This window comes from Saimiri boliviensis, chromosome 3 (genome assembly GCF_048565385.1).
Source record: "Saimiri boliviensis isolate mSaiBol1 chromosome 3, mSaiBol1.pri, whole genome shotgun sequence".
Classification (NCBI taxonomy): Eukaryota; Metazoa; Chordata; class Mammalia; order Primates; family Cebidae; genus Saimiri; species Saimiri boliviensis.
Window position 1 is genome coordinate 70,187,614 of NC_133451.1, and position 17,061 is coordinate 70,204,674.

Here is a 17,061-nt window from a genome sequence, read left to right on the forward strand (position 1 = left end):
ACCAGGGAAGCCTGAAGAGCCCTGCCCATGTTCAGAATGCTGAGATCACCAGGCGATATGACTCCACCTGCTCTGCCACTCTGCTTCTCCAGGTGTCCTTGAGGAAGCTTTTAGCAGGAAAATGCCTAGACCCAAGAGACCACAAGAGGGTGTAAGGTGACACATACAAGAATATAGGGTAATGGTCAGGTGACAATACAACTTCTGCATGCAAATGTTTGTCTTTGCCCCGTGTCCAGGGAATTAATCTGTTTCCCTTCTCAAAGAATCACAGGCTGTTCGTGGGATGAGGAATATTAGTGATCTCAGAGTTAGCAGCCACATGCAGATGCTTTCCGTTACTAAAAATCTGAGAAACATCTTAAATAAATACATCTTATGGTATAAGAATATAACTACAATTCTTTATTATCTATACTTCAGTATATGTGTGTGTTTGGAGGTGGGGTGTGTGTAATTAGAACGGAGTGATGTAAAATATCAATAACACTTGATATGGTTTGGCTCTGTGTCCCCACACAAATTTCATCTCCAGTTGTAATCCCCATGTGTTGGAGGATGGGCCTAGTTCATGGGGGTGGACGTCCTGGTTGCTGTTTTCTTGATAATGAGTTCTCACCAGATTTGATGGTTTAAAAGTGGCATTTCCTTTCTCTCTCTCTCCCTCTCTCCTGCTCTGCCGTGGTTAAGATGTGCTTGCTTCCCCTTTGCCTTCCACCATGATTGTAAGTTTCCTGAGGCCTCCCAGCCATGCGTCCTGTATAGCCTGCAGAACTGTGAGTCACTTAAACCTCTTTTCTTCATAAGTTACTGTCTCAGGTGGTTCTTTTTTTTTTTTTTTTTTTTTTTTTTGAGACGGAGTTTTGATCTTGTTACCCAGGCTGGAGTGCAATGGCGCGATCTCGGCTCACCGCAACCTCCGCCTCCTGGGTTCAGGCAATTCTCCTACCTCAGCCTTCTGAGTAGCTGGGATTACAGGCACGTGCCACCATGCCCAGCTAATTTTTTGTATTTTTAGTAGAGACGGGATTTCACCAGTTGACCAGGATGGTCTCGATCTCTTGAGCTCGTGATCCGCCCGCCTCAGCCTCCCAAAGTGCTGGGATTACAGGCTTGAGCCAGCGCACCCGGCCTTCAGGTGGTTCTTTTTTTTTTTTTTTTTTTTTTTTGAGACGGAGTTTCACTCTTGTTACCCAGGCTGGAGTGCAGTGGCGCGATCTCGGCTCACCGCAACCTCCGCCTCCTGGGTTCAGGCAATTCTCCTGCCTCAGCCTCCTGAGTAGCTGGGATTACAGGCACGCGCCACCATGCCCAGCTAATTTTTTGTATTTTTAGTAGAGACGGGGTTTCACCATGTTGACCAGGATGGTCTCGATCTCTCGACCTCTTGATCCACCCGCCTCGGCCTCCCAAAGTGCTGGGATTACAGGCTTGAGCCACCGCGCCCGGCCCAAGTGGTTCTTTATAGCAGTGTGAGAATGGACTAATACAACCCTGATGATTAAAACCTCAAATAATTCAGATTATAACAAGTAGCAAGTAAACTTGAGTTTCAACCCCTTTGTCAGTTACTGATTGAATTTTACAATTAGGTAATAAGAACAAAGATCAGAAGAGAAAATGCTTGAGTAAGATGATACATGTTAGATTCACTGCTCCTGGAAGATATGTGTACACCCAAAATTTGAAGAGTAGTTCTAGGATTCAGCTTTCCCAAGAATTTATGACAGGTATCAGGAATCTTGCCCAAGAAATCTAGGGCAATATTTTGTGATCTTTCTATAATGCATGGAAAGATGGCTCCACAGGTAGGTTAATTACATATTTCTATGAAACATTACTTAGTTAATATGCCCCTTAAGAGTCCAGAGTTAGTCATTATTGTGAGAATATATGGTCTACACATAAAGCAAAATCAGCCTTCTGTTCTCTCCCACTCTCCATTTGCTTATTAGTAATATTGCGCATTTTAGCGCTGTCTGTCCTGAAGATCTGAGGCTAATTGGATGCTATTGATATGTTTTTCTCTTTCCTCCTCTCTCTTTTCCCCAGAAAAATCAAGGTTCATGGAGGTTTTATATTTGGCATATAACCTATTAGGGCCAAACCAGGTGGAATACTAAGAACAGTCACCCAACATACAAACTCTGTAAAGGCGTGGCTATTCCTGTGGCCCTTTCCAGGAAGAAAAATCCATGGGACTTTTCCTGGACCATTAGTGCAGGCAAAGCTGTCAGAGCAGAATAAATACTCATTTTGCTCACTTTTGAAAGTCAGTTTTGATCAGAAGCTCTGAATACTGTACTTCAATCTGAATACCCTCGTGCAATTCAGCAAGTCTTGAGAAGTTCTCAGTCCTCAAATAGCTAAGAAAATCGGACTATTTCTGGACCATTCGCAGGGTCATATAATGCAATCCTTGTTTTACCCCTACCTTGGCTGGCCCATTCTCTTAGGCACTGAGATCCACTGTGGGACGGTGGCACGTCACTTTGTTCACTGTATTTGTGTCCCTGAAGTTCTTCTCTAGTTGACACCAAAGGATAAGAATTCACTAGAAGCGAATTGCATTTTGGGACATAAATAGCAAAAACCTTTACATCCTGTAAGATTAACAATTGTGGTTTTAGAAAAAGTGGTGGTACGGAAATACCTGTTAATAGTTACTAGATTTGGGAATGCTCACTGTTCTAAAGAGAAGAGGAGGCAAGGAAAGGAAAACAGGAAGGAAGGAAAGAAAGGAGAGCACATGGAAGAAGTAGACACTTTCACAACAGAGTCCAGGCTTTGGTCCCAACAGGCATTTGAAAAATCTTTCTTCTTGTCTTGCCCTTTTCTTTTCAAATTGAGATGTAATTTACATACAGTAAGGCCTTTACAAAGCACACAACAAGTCTTAAAAGTAGAAAAGGGGGGCATCATCAGGCGGCACACACCAGATGCATGTGACTGAGGTGCTAAGCAGGAAGTAGCAGTAGTGGCCACAGCAGCCAGGGCCACAGCAGCCAGCCACAGTACCCCGGGGAGGTACATTGCCGCCAGCCTCTGGTGGCCTTCACCATGTGCTGGCACCTGCTGTGTACCACTCCACCCATCTAAGCTGTTGCCAAGGAGTTCTTCCTGGGCAAAAGTGAGAAGGAAGCACAATAAGGGTTCTTGCCCGCAGCTTTCTCCCCCTCCCTCTGCTTACTGACCCCTGCCCCCCGCCCTGCCCTGGTGCTTCCCTGTGTGGCCCTGCGTGTTGTGTGCCTGTCCTCTTGGGAACTGTGGGCAACAAATTATCTTTTCAGTTGTACAATACTTGTTTCCTGACCTGTTGGCCTTCTTATACCTCACATTTTATATCAACCCTAAATATTTAGACCAGCCTGAATGACAAGACACTTGGACACTTAAGGGTGAACAAATGAAGAACATAAGAACTGTACACCTTTTCCCAATGTTCTTAACAAGTTTTGTATGTTAAAGCATAAGAGTTTCTTTCAGGTGATGGGGAAGGCCAGCAGCTGTTGAGTGGGATCTGCTGAAGGCAAAGGCTTCACTGCGATGGGGGAGCCCTGCACCTCAGGTTTCCTGTATAGCCCAGGATTCAGTACCAGGCCATGGTATCATCAAATTTTTGTTCTAACAAGGACTGGATGTGGTCTGCCTCATCCCATGGACACCGGGAGCTCCGTCTTTCAGGAGTCTTGGTGATCAGAGAACAGCTCCCAGTATGGCCTTCGTGTCTTTTCCTGACCAGTGCTGATCCATACGTATTCCATCATGTGCTCTAGTATAGGCCTTTCTCTGGGGTTAGAAATAGGTTTATGAAGCTTTCTGGTTCTATAGAAAGGAAGAGTGAAGAGCGGGATCTTGTATAATTGTTCACACAGTATCAGCTTCCTCATCGCCACAAAGGTCTGCCCTACAAATGGCAGGCCTTGGTTACCATGGTGTGAAGAATGACTTTCCACCTGCACACATCCATGGGGGCCCATCATATGTTTGGCCACAGAAGAGTTCCGGATCACATAAGAGGGACTCCCACCGAAGGTGCCCAACTTCTGGCATACAGTGAACCTGGTATGAAGTCCAAAGTCTGTTATTTTTATGTCGTGATGGGCCACAAGGAAGTTCTTAGGCTTCAGGTCCCTGTGGGTATCCCCCTTCTGTTGCTGGTACTAGAGGGCTGATACTAGCTGCTAAAACTTGCTTCAGGCCTCTTCTGCCTTCCTGTAACCCAGCTCTAGGATGTAGTAGACCAGCTCTGCTCTGCTGGCATACTCTATGGCTAAGAACAGAGTGTCTGTGGTGGCCAAAGAGCTTGATGACTTTGGGGTCACCCCATGGAATAGACTCTCGGGGCAGGAGGAGTTCTGCTGCCCGTTTGGGATGGTCACAGCCACCTGGGTCCCAGTGAGAAGGTGCTTGGTGAAATTCATTCACCTTGGCAAAGTTGTCCTGGCTGATGATCTCGCGGTGCCTATACTGATAGGCATCAGCAGAGACGGTCTGAACTACAGGCAATTTTACTAGCATAAAACAAGATTACAGTATATGTACTTCATATTTACAGTATATTTATTACATGAAAATTCACTACTTTAGGACTACAACAAAAATTGTAGAGCACCTTTTGCAGCCATCACTGAAGCGAGAGTGGCCAAAGTGAAATTCAACACTTTTGTGACTTCCGACCAAAGCAAGAACTGCAAAAGGCATTTCAATGCACTTTCCCACATTTGCAGGAAGATTATGTCTTCCCCTCTTTCCAAAGAACTTAGACAGAAGTACGATGTTTGATCCGTGACCATCCAAAAGGATGATGAAGTTCAGCTTGTGCAAGGACATCATAAAGGTCGGCAAATTGGCAACGTAGTCCAGGTTTACAGGAAGAAATATGTCATCTACACTGAACAGGTGCAGCAGCGAAAGGCTAATGGTACAACTGTCCATGCAGGCATTCACCCCAGCAAAGTGGTTATCACTAGGCTAAAAGTGGACAAAGACCATAAAAAGATCCTTAAACAGAAAGCAAAATCTCACCAAATAGGAAAGAAAAAGGGCAAATACAAGAAAGAAACCATTGAGAAGATACAGGAATAAAGGAATCTTACATACAAGCTTTCACACAACGGCTGAAACAACAAAAAAAAAGAGTTGAGCTAAGCTTATCAACAATTTCTAATCAATGTCTAATGTTTGCCTTTAAAATGAAATTGCCATTTGGTTAAATTACTTTGGTGCCTACAACGATTTGCTAGCAAATAAGCATTAACAACACAGAAGATCTAAGAAAAATTTGACAGAGAAACTATAAAATTAAGCACATTTAATCTAATACTTTGTTTTTTTGGGGGGTCTTCAAATTAAGACTTCAGGAAAACATCTGGATTTGGAATAACACTATGTTTTTCTAGGAGGAGTTTTTACAATCCCTGGCTTCCTAGAAAATGCCTGTATTTTCAGAGGTCAAAAAGACCCTTCTTTCGGCCGGGCACGGTGGTTCACACCTGTAATCCCAGCACTTTGGGAGGCCAAGGTGGGTGGATCACGAGGTCAAGAGATGGAGACCATCCTGGTCAATATGGTGAAACCCCGTCTCTACTAAAAATACAAAAAATCAGCTGGGCAGGGTGGTGCATGCCTGTAATCCCAGCTACTCAGGAGGCTGAGGCAGGAGAATTGCCTGAACCCAGGAGGCGGAGGTTGTGGTGAGCCGAGATCACGCCATTGCACTCCAGCCTGGGTAACAAGAGTGAAACTCCGTCTCAAAAAAAAGAAAAAAAAAAAAAAAAAAAAAAAAAAGATCCTTTTTTCAACCTAGTCTTAAATGACCTTTCCGTCTTCATCTCTTTCTGCCCGGCCTCACTTCTGCCATACTGTGTGGCTCAGTGTCCCCCAGACCACTCTGTGGTTTTGGTCATGTCCCTTCCCTCTTCTGGGATATTCTTCCAAAACTCTTTTCTCCACTTCACCCTTCAAAACTCATGTAACTTCCTTTTTGCCTCCTGACTTCCCCAATCCAGAAAAGCACCAACGGAGCAGGAAATAAGTATATTCTACTAAATGTTGTATTTTCAGCATAAACAGAGAGACTGGCACATAGAAAATGCTTCATAAATGTCCCCTTCTTTGTATTCTCAGAGTCTTGACACACATCTGTGCCCCTACCTCACTGTGCTAGAAGCCATTTTCAGTGACCCAACTCTCATATCTCCTTCCCCAGTAGACTATGAGCTCTTGAAGGCAGGAATTATGTCTTTATCACATAGTAGATGCTCCATAAATATCTAGGAAATCTAGATGAATTGAAAACATATTCACTAATCTCCAGATGTTCAAAATATTCAAGAATATTGAGACATACAATGTACCTAAATACTACGTGGCAAAAATTATAAATGAGGTATGTACATAGCATTAGGAAAATTCTGACGAAGGAGCTATACAGCTTCTGGCTTGGAGGTGTTTGTCCTGGAATCTTCATATAGGCTGTGATATTTGATCTGTCCTTTGAGGAATAAGATTACTAGGAAAATAGAAAAAAATGATTTTCTAAGTAGAAGAAATTCAGCACAAGACAGAAACAGAGGTTAGGGCCACTAGCATCCGAATGGATCTGATGAAGCTTCAGTTTGGGGTTCACGGCAGGGAGTGGCTGGCAAAAAGCTGGGAAAGTACGCTAGTTCTGGCAGCGCTCCTGGCCTGGGCTTTACAAAATGAGCAAGAGAGTGTCAGGATCAGATCTGTGTTTTAATCTGCTCTCTAACACCCTCTTCTCCCCGACTCCTCCCAACATCACATATTGACCATGTAAAAGAGTTGGTCAGAGGCAGCATGATGATTCATCATAAGAATCAACTTGAGACTTAGGATTGTGTTCTAACCAGTCAACAATCAGCCAACACTAGTGCTATGTAAATCACACACTGAAGCACAAGTCAAGAATGTGGTAGAACGAACACAGCTGGTTTCTTGGGAAAGTCAGTATCATCCAATTCAAGGATTCGTGGCCTTTATGAAGCCCTCCCTGATTTTACCAACCCAAAAGGATCTCTCTTTCTTTCTCTTTCCCTTTCTATTTTTCTTTCTCTCTCTCTCGAAATAAGTGCTCTCCCCAGAGCACATATTTTGTACTTAGGACACTTTGAAATTTTTTTTCTTGCATTGCTGCTGTTTGTCCTCATTCCTGGTACCATCCTTCTTTTTTCTCTTTGCCTCATTTTACAAGCTTATTTTTTTATATAATTCACCTTTAAAAGACATCATGGGAGCAAGATAGGATACTGGCCACGCATGGTGGCTCACGCCTGTAATCCCAGCACTTTGCAAATACTGAAACATTCAATGTACTTATCACTTGAGGTCAGGAGCTCGAGACCAGCCTGACCAACATGGTGAAAAACCATCTTTACTAAAAATACAAAATACAAAAATTAGCCATGGTGGTGGTTGCCTGTAATCTCAGCTACATGGGAGGCTGAGACAGTAGAATCCCTTGAACCTGGGAGGTGAAGGTTACAGTGAGCCAAGATCACACCACTGCATTCCAGCCTGGGCAACAGAGTAAGACTCCATCTCAAAATAATAATAATAATAATTTTTAAAAGGGTATAAAGCAATCAATTATAAATGTTGTTAGATTTTAAGCTTCAAGATGGGAGAGTTTATCTCCTACTCATTTTTATAAGTTCCACAGCACTACACAAAACACATCTGTTGAATAAATTGATGTAGTGATAACAATATGATAAAGTAAAAACATTCATTGGATTTTTTAGAAAGTTTACATCTTTTCCTTGAAATATCACTAGCTTACTGGTGGTTTACAAATTTTACTAGTTTACCAGAGTATTTGCATAGATGTTTATCTTGTATTCTTTTAAATTTTTATTTCTTTAAACTATGTCCCATCTGTGGTTGCCCATTTTCTTGCTTTGATTTGACAAAGTTTCATCTCTTAAATAGGTCTTTTGGGGGGAAAGCTCTTTTATTTACTTATTATGCTTATTTTTCTAGAAGAAAAGATGTTTTTATTTCAGCAAAATTATAAAGTAAAAAATCAAAGAAACAATAATATTTGGCACTCACTGAGACACAATTTTGTAAAGAAGAAAACTAACAGTAATCAGCATAAGTACAATAAATTATAAAGATCTATTGATCTTTTAATGAGGGAAAATAACCAGAAGAAACACAAAAAGACTTAAAATACAGTATCATTGCCACATCATATGAAAACATTCCCATAAAAAATTAACAATTTCCACTTGGACATGTAATTTTTCAGCCCCCTTTGAACTTATTCTGAAATCTTAATGTTCTACTGACATTTATAGACTAGCCATTCTCTCATTCCATGAACTCACAAGTAATCAGTCCCTTCAAAAGCAATTAAAAAGGAATGCTTCCTGATATACAATACTTAAAGGCTAATATTTAATCTTAATTGGCAACAAGTTTAGTGCAAATAAAATTACATTTAGCAGCTTAGAAAGTCCTGGTGAGGATGCATTCTCTTAATCCTTACTGTTTCCCCAGAGTGAAATCATTTCTCTCTTTTTCTGAGTACAAATGTTGGCCATTCAAACCTACTGAAAACTAGTAATGATAATTCTGTTTGTTACACAGGGAGTTTCCATGAAAGATGGTTTCAGTCACTATGCAAATGAGCCACATGGTTTTTACATTTGGAAAGTTCCCTTTGGGTTGATACAAAAAAGCAGGGCCTGAATGACAGTTCTCTTGGGAATGGAGTCCAAGTCATAACTGGATCTCACCCAACTGCTTCTCTGATCAGTGAGAAGACCCAAAGGAGGCATTAATCATTTTACCCATTAACCACCATGCATGGCATTCAAAAGAAGACTTGGGAACAGAGCTGGGGAATCTCTCAAATCAAACTTTACGCTCCAGTAATAATTTTATTTCACTGATTTCAATGCCAAAAGAATGAAAAATAAAGCCATCTGATTTCAAACCTGGTGCTTCCCACTGTCAGCCAAGATTTATTCTCCAAATGAACAGAAGCCAGAGAGCTCCTAGCCAGAGAGGATTTTGTATGTGCTTCGTCAATTCCTAGAATTGCCTCTCTGTTCGACATCTGTTCCCTCTCTAGCCAAGGCCAGGTACTGCTGCTTCAAGGAAACAATGTGACTTACTATGCCCAAATCCATGGTGGCAAGGGAAGAGGAAGAATGCCTCCTGGATTTTGAGCACCTGGATCTACCCCTCGTCTAGGTCTCTCTAGTTCAAGTACTTCAGCTTTCAAAAAGTTTGGATGATCCTCCTAAGGTTCAGGATGTGGTGATATAAGATCCAATGAGGTCAACGCCATTTCCCTTGACCATCCTCTTTACCAACTCTCACCAGCTTTTATATTCCCCTGGAATTCTTTCACCGAGTAGGGCGAGGGTATGCTGCCTGCATGTTGGACAGAGAGACCTACCTCAGTCACTATACTCTTCTCTTTCCCTTGGACTGGGGAATTTCTCATACTGGTTGGCCAATTTCCACTTGCTGTGCTGACTTTTGAGTAGTGCAGCGAAGGAAGTCTTTCGGGTGACATTTCTAGATATTTCCCTGCTCTTGGCCTTTCTGGTGGGGGAAGAACTTCCAACTAAGGAATAGACGGGGAAAATGGGCTTGCCCCTCGGGGCTCCCAATAGCTGCCATATTTCCCCAGAGGTATTACTGGTTAGGTACTGCCATGGCTTCTTCCCACTGCTGTCCCTGACATTCACTCGAGAAGCCAACCTTTGCACTAGCAATTTGATAACTCCCTGGTGGCCATGAATGGCTGCAAGATGCAGTGGGGTATACCCACAACTGGACCTTACATTTACATCAAGGACAATCCCTGCCTTCTTTGCTCCAGAGACCAAGTCCTGAAGGGCCCTGAGGTCACCATGTTTGGCTATCCAGTGCAAGGCGGTGTACCCAGTCAAAAAGTCTTTGTGCAAGGCCAGTTGAGGTTCCTCCCAGAACAAAGTCCACACCTGAATCCAGGAGCCACTGGCAAGCTTCACAATCCACTCGTGCTCCCTGGCATCTAGGGGAACCAGGGGTGATTTGTGCTCAGAAGTTCTGTGGGGGGCCAAGGCTGCAGGCCCCTCCCCACTAGGAGCCCACAAGCTGTGTCGCCAATCCCACTCAGCCTCAGCAGGCTTAACCTCTGCAAGTTTCGGTGATAACGCTGCATCTACCCTTGGATTGGGCACTGTTCCTGCTTTGGAGGGCTTTCTGGATCGAGGTGGGCGCCGACTTCTTCTCAGCAAGCTCTCATCAAGGTACTCTTCATCAGAGGAAGACAATTTGGCTCTTCCTGCCAGAGAGCTCCTTCTGAGGGACCTCCTGAACCTAGGAGCTGGCCAAGGCAAAGGCTCCAGGGGGTGGCCTGCCAGGCCATTAGCCCCGGCAGGGACCTGCTGAAAGGGGTGACCATCCTTTCTGTTTCTGAGGCCTTGAGGGCTCCGGCTGGGGCTGCCCTCCTTCTGAGATACAGAGAGGCCCCCAGCTGGATTCCTGAGCCTCCCCTGATCTGGGGTTCCCAAAACAACCTGCAGCCCTTCTTCAGAAGCCCCCGGGGACTCTTTCGGCCCGCTGCTGCTCTCCTCACTGCCATGACTCTCCTGGTCTACAAAGTCATCTAGATCTTGGAGGGACAGCTGACAACGAATGCTGCGAAAGACAGTCAGTGAAGGGTTTCCCGGCCAGGATTCCGAGGATTCATCTGGAGCAACAGGAAAGAGAGGGTGTGAAAAAAGACGGGGATCTGGAGGCTCTGAGTTAGGCTCCGTGGAGCCAGGCTCCAAGGACAGCTGAAGGAAGTTGTCTGGCAGCACCGACCAGAAGCGGGTAGGGCCCTGATCACGGGCCTCAGGCACCTGCGGGTGCCTGGCCACCCACTCTCGAGTGCGCTGCTGCTGTTGCTGCATGGTCGAATAATGCAGGGAACTGGGGGTCAGCAGCTCCGGCTGGTCTCCGCGGGAAGCGGGGCAGGGCAGGAGAGCAGGCAGAGAAGCCCGGTTCGTCGCAGCCTCGACTGTGGCCGGAGGAGAGGTAGGTGTTGCAGGCACTGGCGCAGGCTTAACCAACGCGCCTTCTTCCCGCTCCCTGGAAGCCCCGCGGCCCTCCAGGGCTGGCAGAGCCCGCGCCGGCTTCTCCTCCGCGGTGGCGGAGTCGGGGAGTGCGCTGAGCTCTCCCGGGAGCCCCGCCAGCCTGTTTTGGAGGCATTCCCAGCAGCAGAGGCCCTGCGCCTCCGCCGCCGCGCACCTCGCTCCCGCCTGGGCCCCTGCCGCTGCAGCTGCGGGCACCGGCGCCCTCTGTCCAGGGCTGCCCTTCGATCCGCCGCCCTTCCCGGGAGCCCCGCAGGCGCCGCTGGCTGGGAGTCCATTGCAACCCGCGTCAGCGGCTCCGGCTGCTGCACCTGCTGGCTCCTCCTCCGGCTCCTTCTCGCGCCGCCGCCGCCTGGGCTGCTGCTGGGAAGGCTCCCCTCGGCGCGCCCCTCTCGGGGAGCAGGGCGCAGCTCCCCCTGCACTGGGTGCGGTTGCGGGCGGATCGCGGGGTCGCTGCAGCCGCTCCTCCCCCAAAAGGTCCCTGTACCTCCTCTTGAGCACCACGTACTTGGTGCCGTCGGGGTCCTGGCGCACTGCGGCGACCGAGTTGACGAAGCCCTTAAAGAGCTCGCGGCGCTGCTGGTGCTGGTTGGGGGGCAAGTCGGGGTCTCGGAGAAAGCTCTTGAAGTGGCTCAGCAAGGCAGCATTGGTCACGCGGCCCCCAGCCTGGCACAGAAAGTCCAGTAGTGCCTCCTGGCTCAGTTCTTGGGCCATCGCTGCCTTGTCCTCCGTCCCCGGGGTGTCTGCGTCTCGCCCTCCGGGGAATCTCCCCTGCCAGAGAAAACCCTGGCCGGGCGAATGTCACCTGCGCCCGGGGCGGCACCAAGCGCCCCCATCAGCGGCGGAGGCCAGCGCTTCCCGCAGCCGGTGAGCGCGCCAGGAGGGCTGTGGGTCCCCTTCGGTGGCCCCTGGGCTGAGTCCTCGCGGGCAGTCTGGGAGAGAGAGGGCGGCTCCCAGGCTCCCCCCCCCTGCGCGACGCTAGCCTCTCGCAACCAGTCACCGCAGCGAAAGTTCCCGGGATAGGGCCGAGTCGGTTTCACCTGCGCCCTGGCGGCGCCTCCTCCCTGGCTCGGGGTGGGGGGGGCGGAGAGGGAAGGGCCCGGCCCGCCTCCGCGTGTCACTCCGCCCTCCGAGGTCTCCCCCACCCCCCGCCACCCATCCCAGAAGAGTCGGGCAGGAGAGCCAGCGGGTAGGTGAGGTTGGCGGCGAACCCAGCCGGCAGCGAATCGCTCTGCGAGACGCGCGGCCGCTCCCGGCCAGGGAAGTGGAAGGCAGGTAGGCGACCGGCCGTTCCTCTGAGTCTCCGCCACGCAGGAAACAAAAGCGATGGAAAGTCCGTTCCTGTCCTCCTGGTGCTTTGATGAGTTCAGGCTGAAGCCGATGGGGGAGGAGGAGGAGGTGCAAGTTAATAGGCAATCTGAGTTCTCTTTCCTTTATGAACGCTGTAGAGGAGTATTTCAGATTTCTCAAGGCTGTTTTGAGGTCCGCAAAACTCACTTTGCATCCAAACTAAATTTGTCTTAAGATAGAAATACTTACTGGGCCGCTTCTCCGGCGCCCCTTCCAAGGGGTCCAATCCAAGTCTAGACCGAAAAGAGAAATCACTCTGAAAATTACTACTGGCCAGTGTTGGTTTGGGCCTTTTTCCTTCATACTTGTCTCACATTAAGGTGCTGGAAAAAACAAACAAACAAAAACACTTTGATAGCTTCTTGCTCCCAGCAGCCAAAATGAACTAGAAATTATGTCTCACCAGTTAAGGTATTTGATGTGTAACATTAGTTTGCTTTTATTTACTCTAAAATTTGTGAACAGCAGAGGTTTGTACAGTGTTTTGGGTTGGCTTGGTGAAGTCCTTACGTTCAGAATGTAAGATTCCCTCCACAGGTTCAAAATGCAGACGAGAGCTGTCTTTAACAGACCTTTGCGCCATAACAGCTGGGATCCGTCTTCCTTTTTCTCTCTCCACATGTTGACACTTTCGTCTTGGAGATGAGACCCTGGATGTCTTTTCCTTATCAGTCCTGTAGACATGCCTGAGATAGTTTTCACTGTCATTATCTCTTTTCCTGTTTTAGTTACAAGCCCTCTCTCATTCTTTTCTTTAGCTTGACCTTCTCATTTCTTTCTGTTACAAGACATCTTTGTTTACCTTCAGCCTCCACTGGCAGGAAATATGTCTGCCTCTCAGATCTTCTCGTGTCCACTGTACTTCCCATTCAAAAGCGTCCATTTTCTCTCTGTCATTTGTTGTTACTCTTTTTTCTTGCACTCCCCTCATCTTCCCACTTTCCCTTTTGCTCTTCTATTTCTGATTATTCATAGTTTCTATTCTTTTTGCCAAGAGAGAGTATTGAAAGTATGTGTGTTGGCCCTGCAACTGTTGACAAAGACATGTTTTAGCATGGACCAATCTTAGTGACTGCCCTACAGACTACATTAACTGAGCTTGATTTTTAAATCCCCAAAAGTACCCTGGTACTTTTCCATGAATGAATCCTTGCCTTTAAATTATCTAGGTCAGAAAAAAAGAACTGGAAACATTTTTGTCCATTTTTGGCATTTTCTAGGATTCAAACCCAATACGGGGTTGAGAGAGGGATAATGGTTTCCACTGATGTCTCTACATAACATCAAGCCTATAGGATAGTTATTAAAATAAAGATTTTGTATTAAACTTCAGTTTTCTTTTGAATTTATTTGCTGGTATAGAGTCTTGCTGGGACTGAGTGAGGTGAGTCCATACCTAAGGCAGGAGGAAGACGGAATGGAAGACTCAAGTAGGCATTTTAGAATGGCAAGTGGAAAGCATCCCTCTTTGGTACTTTTAAAAACATTTGGTTACAAAATAAGGGGCTTGCTGCAAAAGACAGCCATAATATTGACTGAAGTTTTGACTTAAAGGACTTAAAAAGACTAGAGAGAAAGGAAGTGGAAGGCCAGGTGAGAGGAGATTATAAAGCGTATGGTTGTTGAAACCAGATTATTTTTAGTTGAGGGTGGAATTAATTGGACTGGAGGGAACAAAAATAAAAAGAATCTGATTCCTTTAGATTTCTGGATTCCCAGGGAATTTGGCGTCAAGACCCTCTCCTCTTTCTCTCTCTTGTCCCAGGGTAAAGGGATGGTTAATTAGAAAGCTCTTTATGTTATCTCAGGGAGCATTTTCCTGCCTCCTGCATGTACAGTTTGTTATTTCCAAAAATCTTTATGAAGCTTCTACATTACCCCGACACTGTTGGGAATGGGAATAAAGAAGAAAGTGTGCTTGAGAACTTGCTATGTCTCTCTATTTAGTAGGAGCAACAAGATAAATGGCATGAACCTGTGTGCTAAGTGATTTAACAGAGACATGCACCACATACTGGAGAAGTTGAGGGGAGGTGCCTAAAGGCAGAACTCAGGCTCAGCTTGGGGGATCAGGACAATTCTCCAGTAAGAGCTAACTTTGAGTAGAAAAGGTGAGAATAAGCATTAAGGCAGAAAAAACATCGATGCAAAGGCAAAGAGATGTGGCTTAGCATAAGCATAGCTATTTGGGGAATGAACTGCCAGTAGATCTGCTTGGCCTGTTTGGCTTTAAGGAAGAGGACGTGTGTAGATGTGCTACAAAGGGAAAAAGATGGGAATCAGAAGATGAAGGGCTTTGGGGGCAGGGGTGGCTTGGAAGAATTTTCCCAAGGGTAGCAACCTGACCAGATTTGTACTTTAGAAAGATCTCCTGGAGGTTAAGTGTTGGTTTGGAATCATGGCCAATATTAATAAGTAAAAAGATACATTGTAGAACAATGCTGTATGTAACCAAACCTAAGAACCATTGATTGTATGACACATTGTGATTTTAGAGATGTTGAAATGTGAAAAAAAAAAGTTCCTCCTAAAATACAATACAGCATAGAAGAAATGGTGTGTGTAATAAGATCCCATTTTTAGAAAAAAAAAAAAAAAAGACGTGTATATGTATTTGGTGATAAGATTTAAGAGCTGTCTATGGTGTGACTTTAATTTTTTTTTAATAGCCTGATAAACTATTTGACTATTTACAATGAGAATATTACTTTTTAGTTCAAAAAAGACATTAAGGGAAAAAAGTCCCATAAATGAATATCAACAGTGAAAGAGACAATATCAAATCGTGAGACTAGAGGAGGAAGGTGAGGTTGTCCACAGGAAGAATAGTCCAGAAGTTGCTTGAGACTATCTAAGAATATGATGATAAAGGTCTGAGCTCAACAGTGGCCAAGAAAGGGAGACAAACAAATGTATTGGAGAGGTGTTCAGCAGATACATGTAGCAGGATTTGGAGGCAGAGTACTCTGGGGATGAGAGAACAGGTTGGCTTGCTCCCATGTGTCTATCCTGAGTGCCTGGATATAATGCCCCCGACCAAACCACTGTGTGATTTTCTCCACTTGGACAGAGTATGCCCTGGGAGGTTAGAAACAGGGAAGACAGGCACTGGACTGTTGAAGGGTTGAGGGTTGGCAGGTCAGGGCATACAAATTAAGCTTGTGTAAGAGGGTAGTGGCATGAATTGATGTGAAGGAAGTCAGCTCAGAGGGTTAGTGGATGACTGTTACCCATGGACAGTTGTTACCATCTGCCTCAATAGAAAATATAAAGGCAGTAATTGCTGGGAATGGGAAAGATGACCGATTCAGTTTGGACATATAAAGTTTGAGGTGCCTATGGGCCATAAAGATAGAAATATCTAGAAGGCAGTTGGTAATATAGGTTGGAGGCTCCAGGATGTGTGGCATTAGCATCTATAAAGAATGGTCATTTAAACCACAGGCAATAACAAAATTGTTTTTTTTGAGACGGAGTTTCGCTCTTGTTACCCAGGCTGGAGTGCAATGGCGCGATCTCGGCTCACTGCAACCTCTGCCTCGTGGGTTCAGGCAATTCTCCTGCCTCAGCCTCCTGAGTAGCTGGGATTACAGGCACGCGCCACCATGCCCAGCTAATTTTTTTGTATTTTTAGTAGAGACGGGGTTTCACCATGTTGACCAGGATGGTCTCCATCTCTTGACCTCGTGATCCACCCGCCTTGGCCTCCCAAAGTGCTGGGATTACAGGCTTGAGCCACCGCGCCTGGCCCAACAAAATTGTTTAGAAAGAGATATATACACAGTCAGAAGAAAAGAGGGTAGAGGGTGAATCCACATTTACCAAAGAGAGAGAGGAAAAGAAATCTGTCAGGGAGACTTAGAAGGAGCAGCTAGGAAGGAAGAGAAGCACCGCTGAGCTCAGTGTCACAGGAGTACCAAGGCAGGAGGAGGGAGAAACAGCTTTCTATGCCAAGATGCCAAGTTAGATAAGATGTGAAATATGACCATCTTCTGTTAGGTCACTGGGACCCAATCTGGAGCAGTTTCAGAACAGTGGTGGGGACAGAGACTAGGTCACAGAGTGAGGGAGTAGAGAGTGGGATGAAAAAGCCTTGACCTTAAAAGGAAGGAGAAGAGATAATTCTAGACAAGGAGACTATCAGATCATGCAATGTAAGATTTTTTGGGAATAGTTGTTAGAAGAGATATGAGCCTGTCTCTGTGCAGGCAGAAAAGAGCCAGGAGAGGATAAGTTGAGACCTGGAGGAGAGAGTAAATAATTGATGAAACAGGGCTTGGGGTGGGGCTAGAGTCCAGAGTTCAGGCAGAGGGATTCCCTGGGACAGGACAGGGGAGAGCCATTTTTCCCATTAAGAATTGGGAGAGGAAAAATGGCTATTGCATTCATTAGCATAGGCTAACCTGCTATAAAAATAAACCCTAATTCATAATGACTCAAAAACAAAGCTTATTTCTCACTTACATCATTTTTGAGGCAGTTTTTAAAGACAGGCAGCTACTTCCCATGCAGTTATTTCAGGAACAAAGCTGATGGCAGCTCTACCATCTTTAACACATGTATTTTGTATCATCAGACAGCTTGCCAGAAGGGGAAAGATCATGGTGAT

The 17,061-nt window shown here is 45.8% G+C and overlaps 1 protein-coding gene and 1 pseudogene across 1 annotated transcript in view; one reads left to right on the forward strand and one right to left on the reverse strand.

Annotated features, from left to right (window-relative positions):
* Positions 1-4,100: 4,100 nt before the first annotated feature.
* Positions 4,101-5,088, forward strand: LOC141583842 (large ribosomal subunit protein uL24 pseudogene; annotated as a pseudogene).
* A 3,044-nt stretch (positions 5,089-8,132) lies between these two features.
* The window catches only part of SOWAHB (sosondowah ankyrin repeat domain family member B), a 50,161-nt gene continuing 41,232 nt past the window's right edge, over positions 8,133-17,061 (reverse strand). The window contains exon 4 of the mRNA XM_003923928.4: positions 8,133-13,482. Within this exon, the coding sequence (XP_003923977.2) occupies positions 9,435-11,816 (2,382 nt within the window). The 5' untranslated portion in view covers positions 11,817-13,482 and the 3' untranslated portion in view covers positions 8,133-9,434. The remainder of the gene's footprint in view (positions 13,483-17,061) is intronic.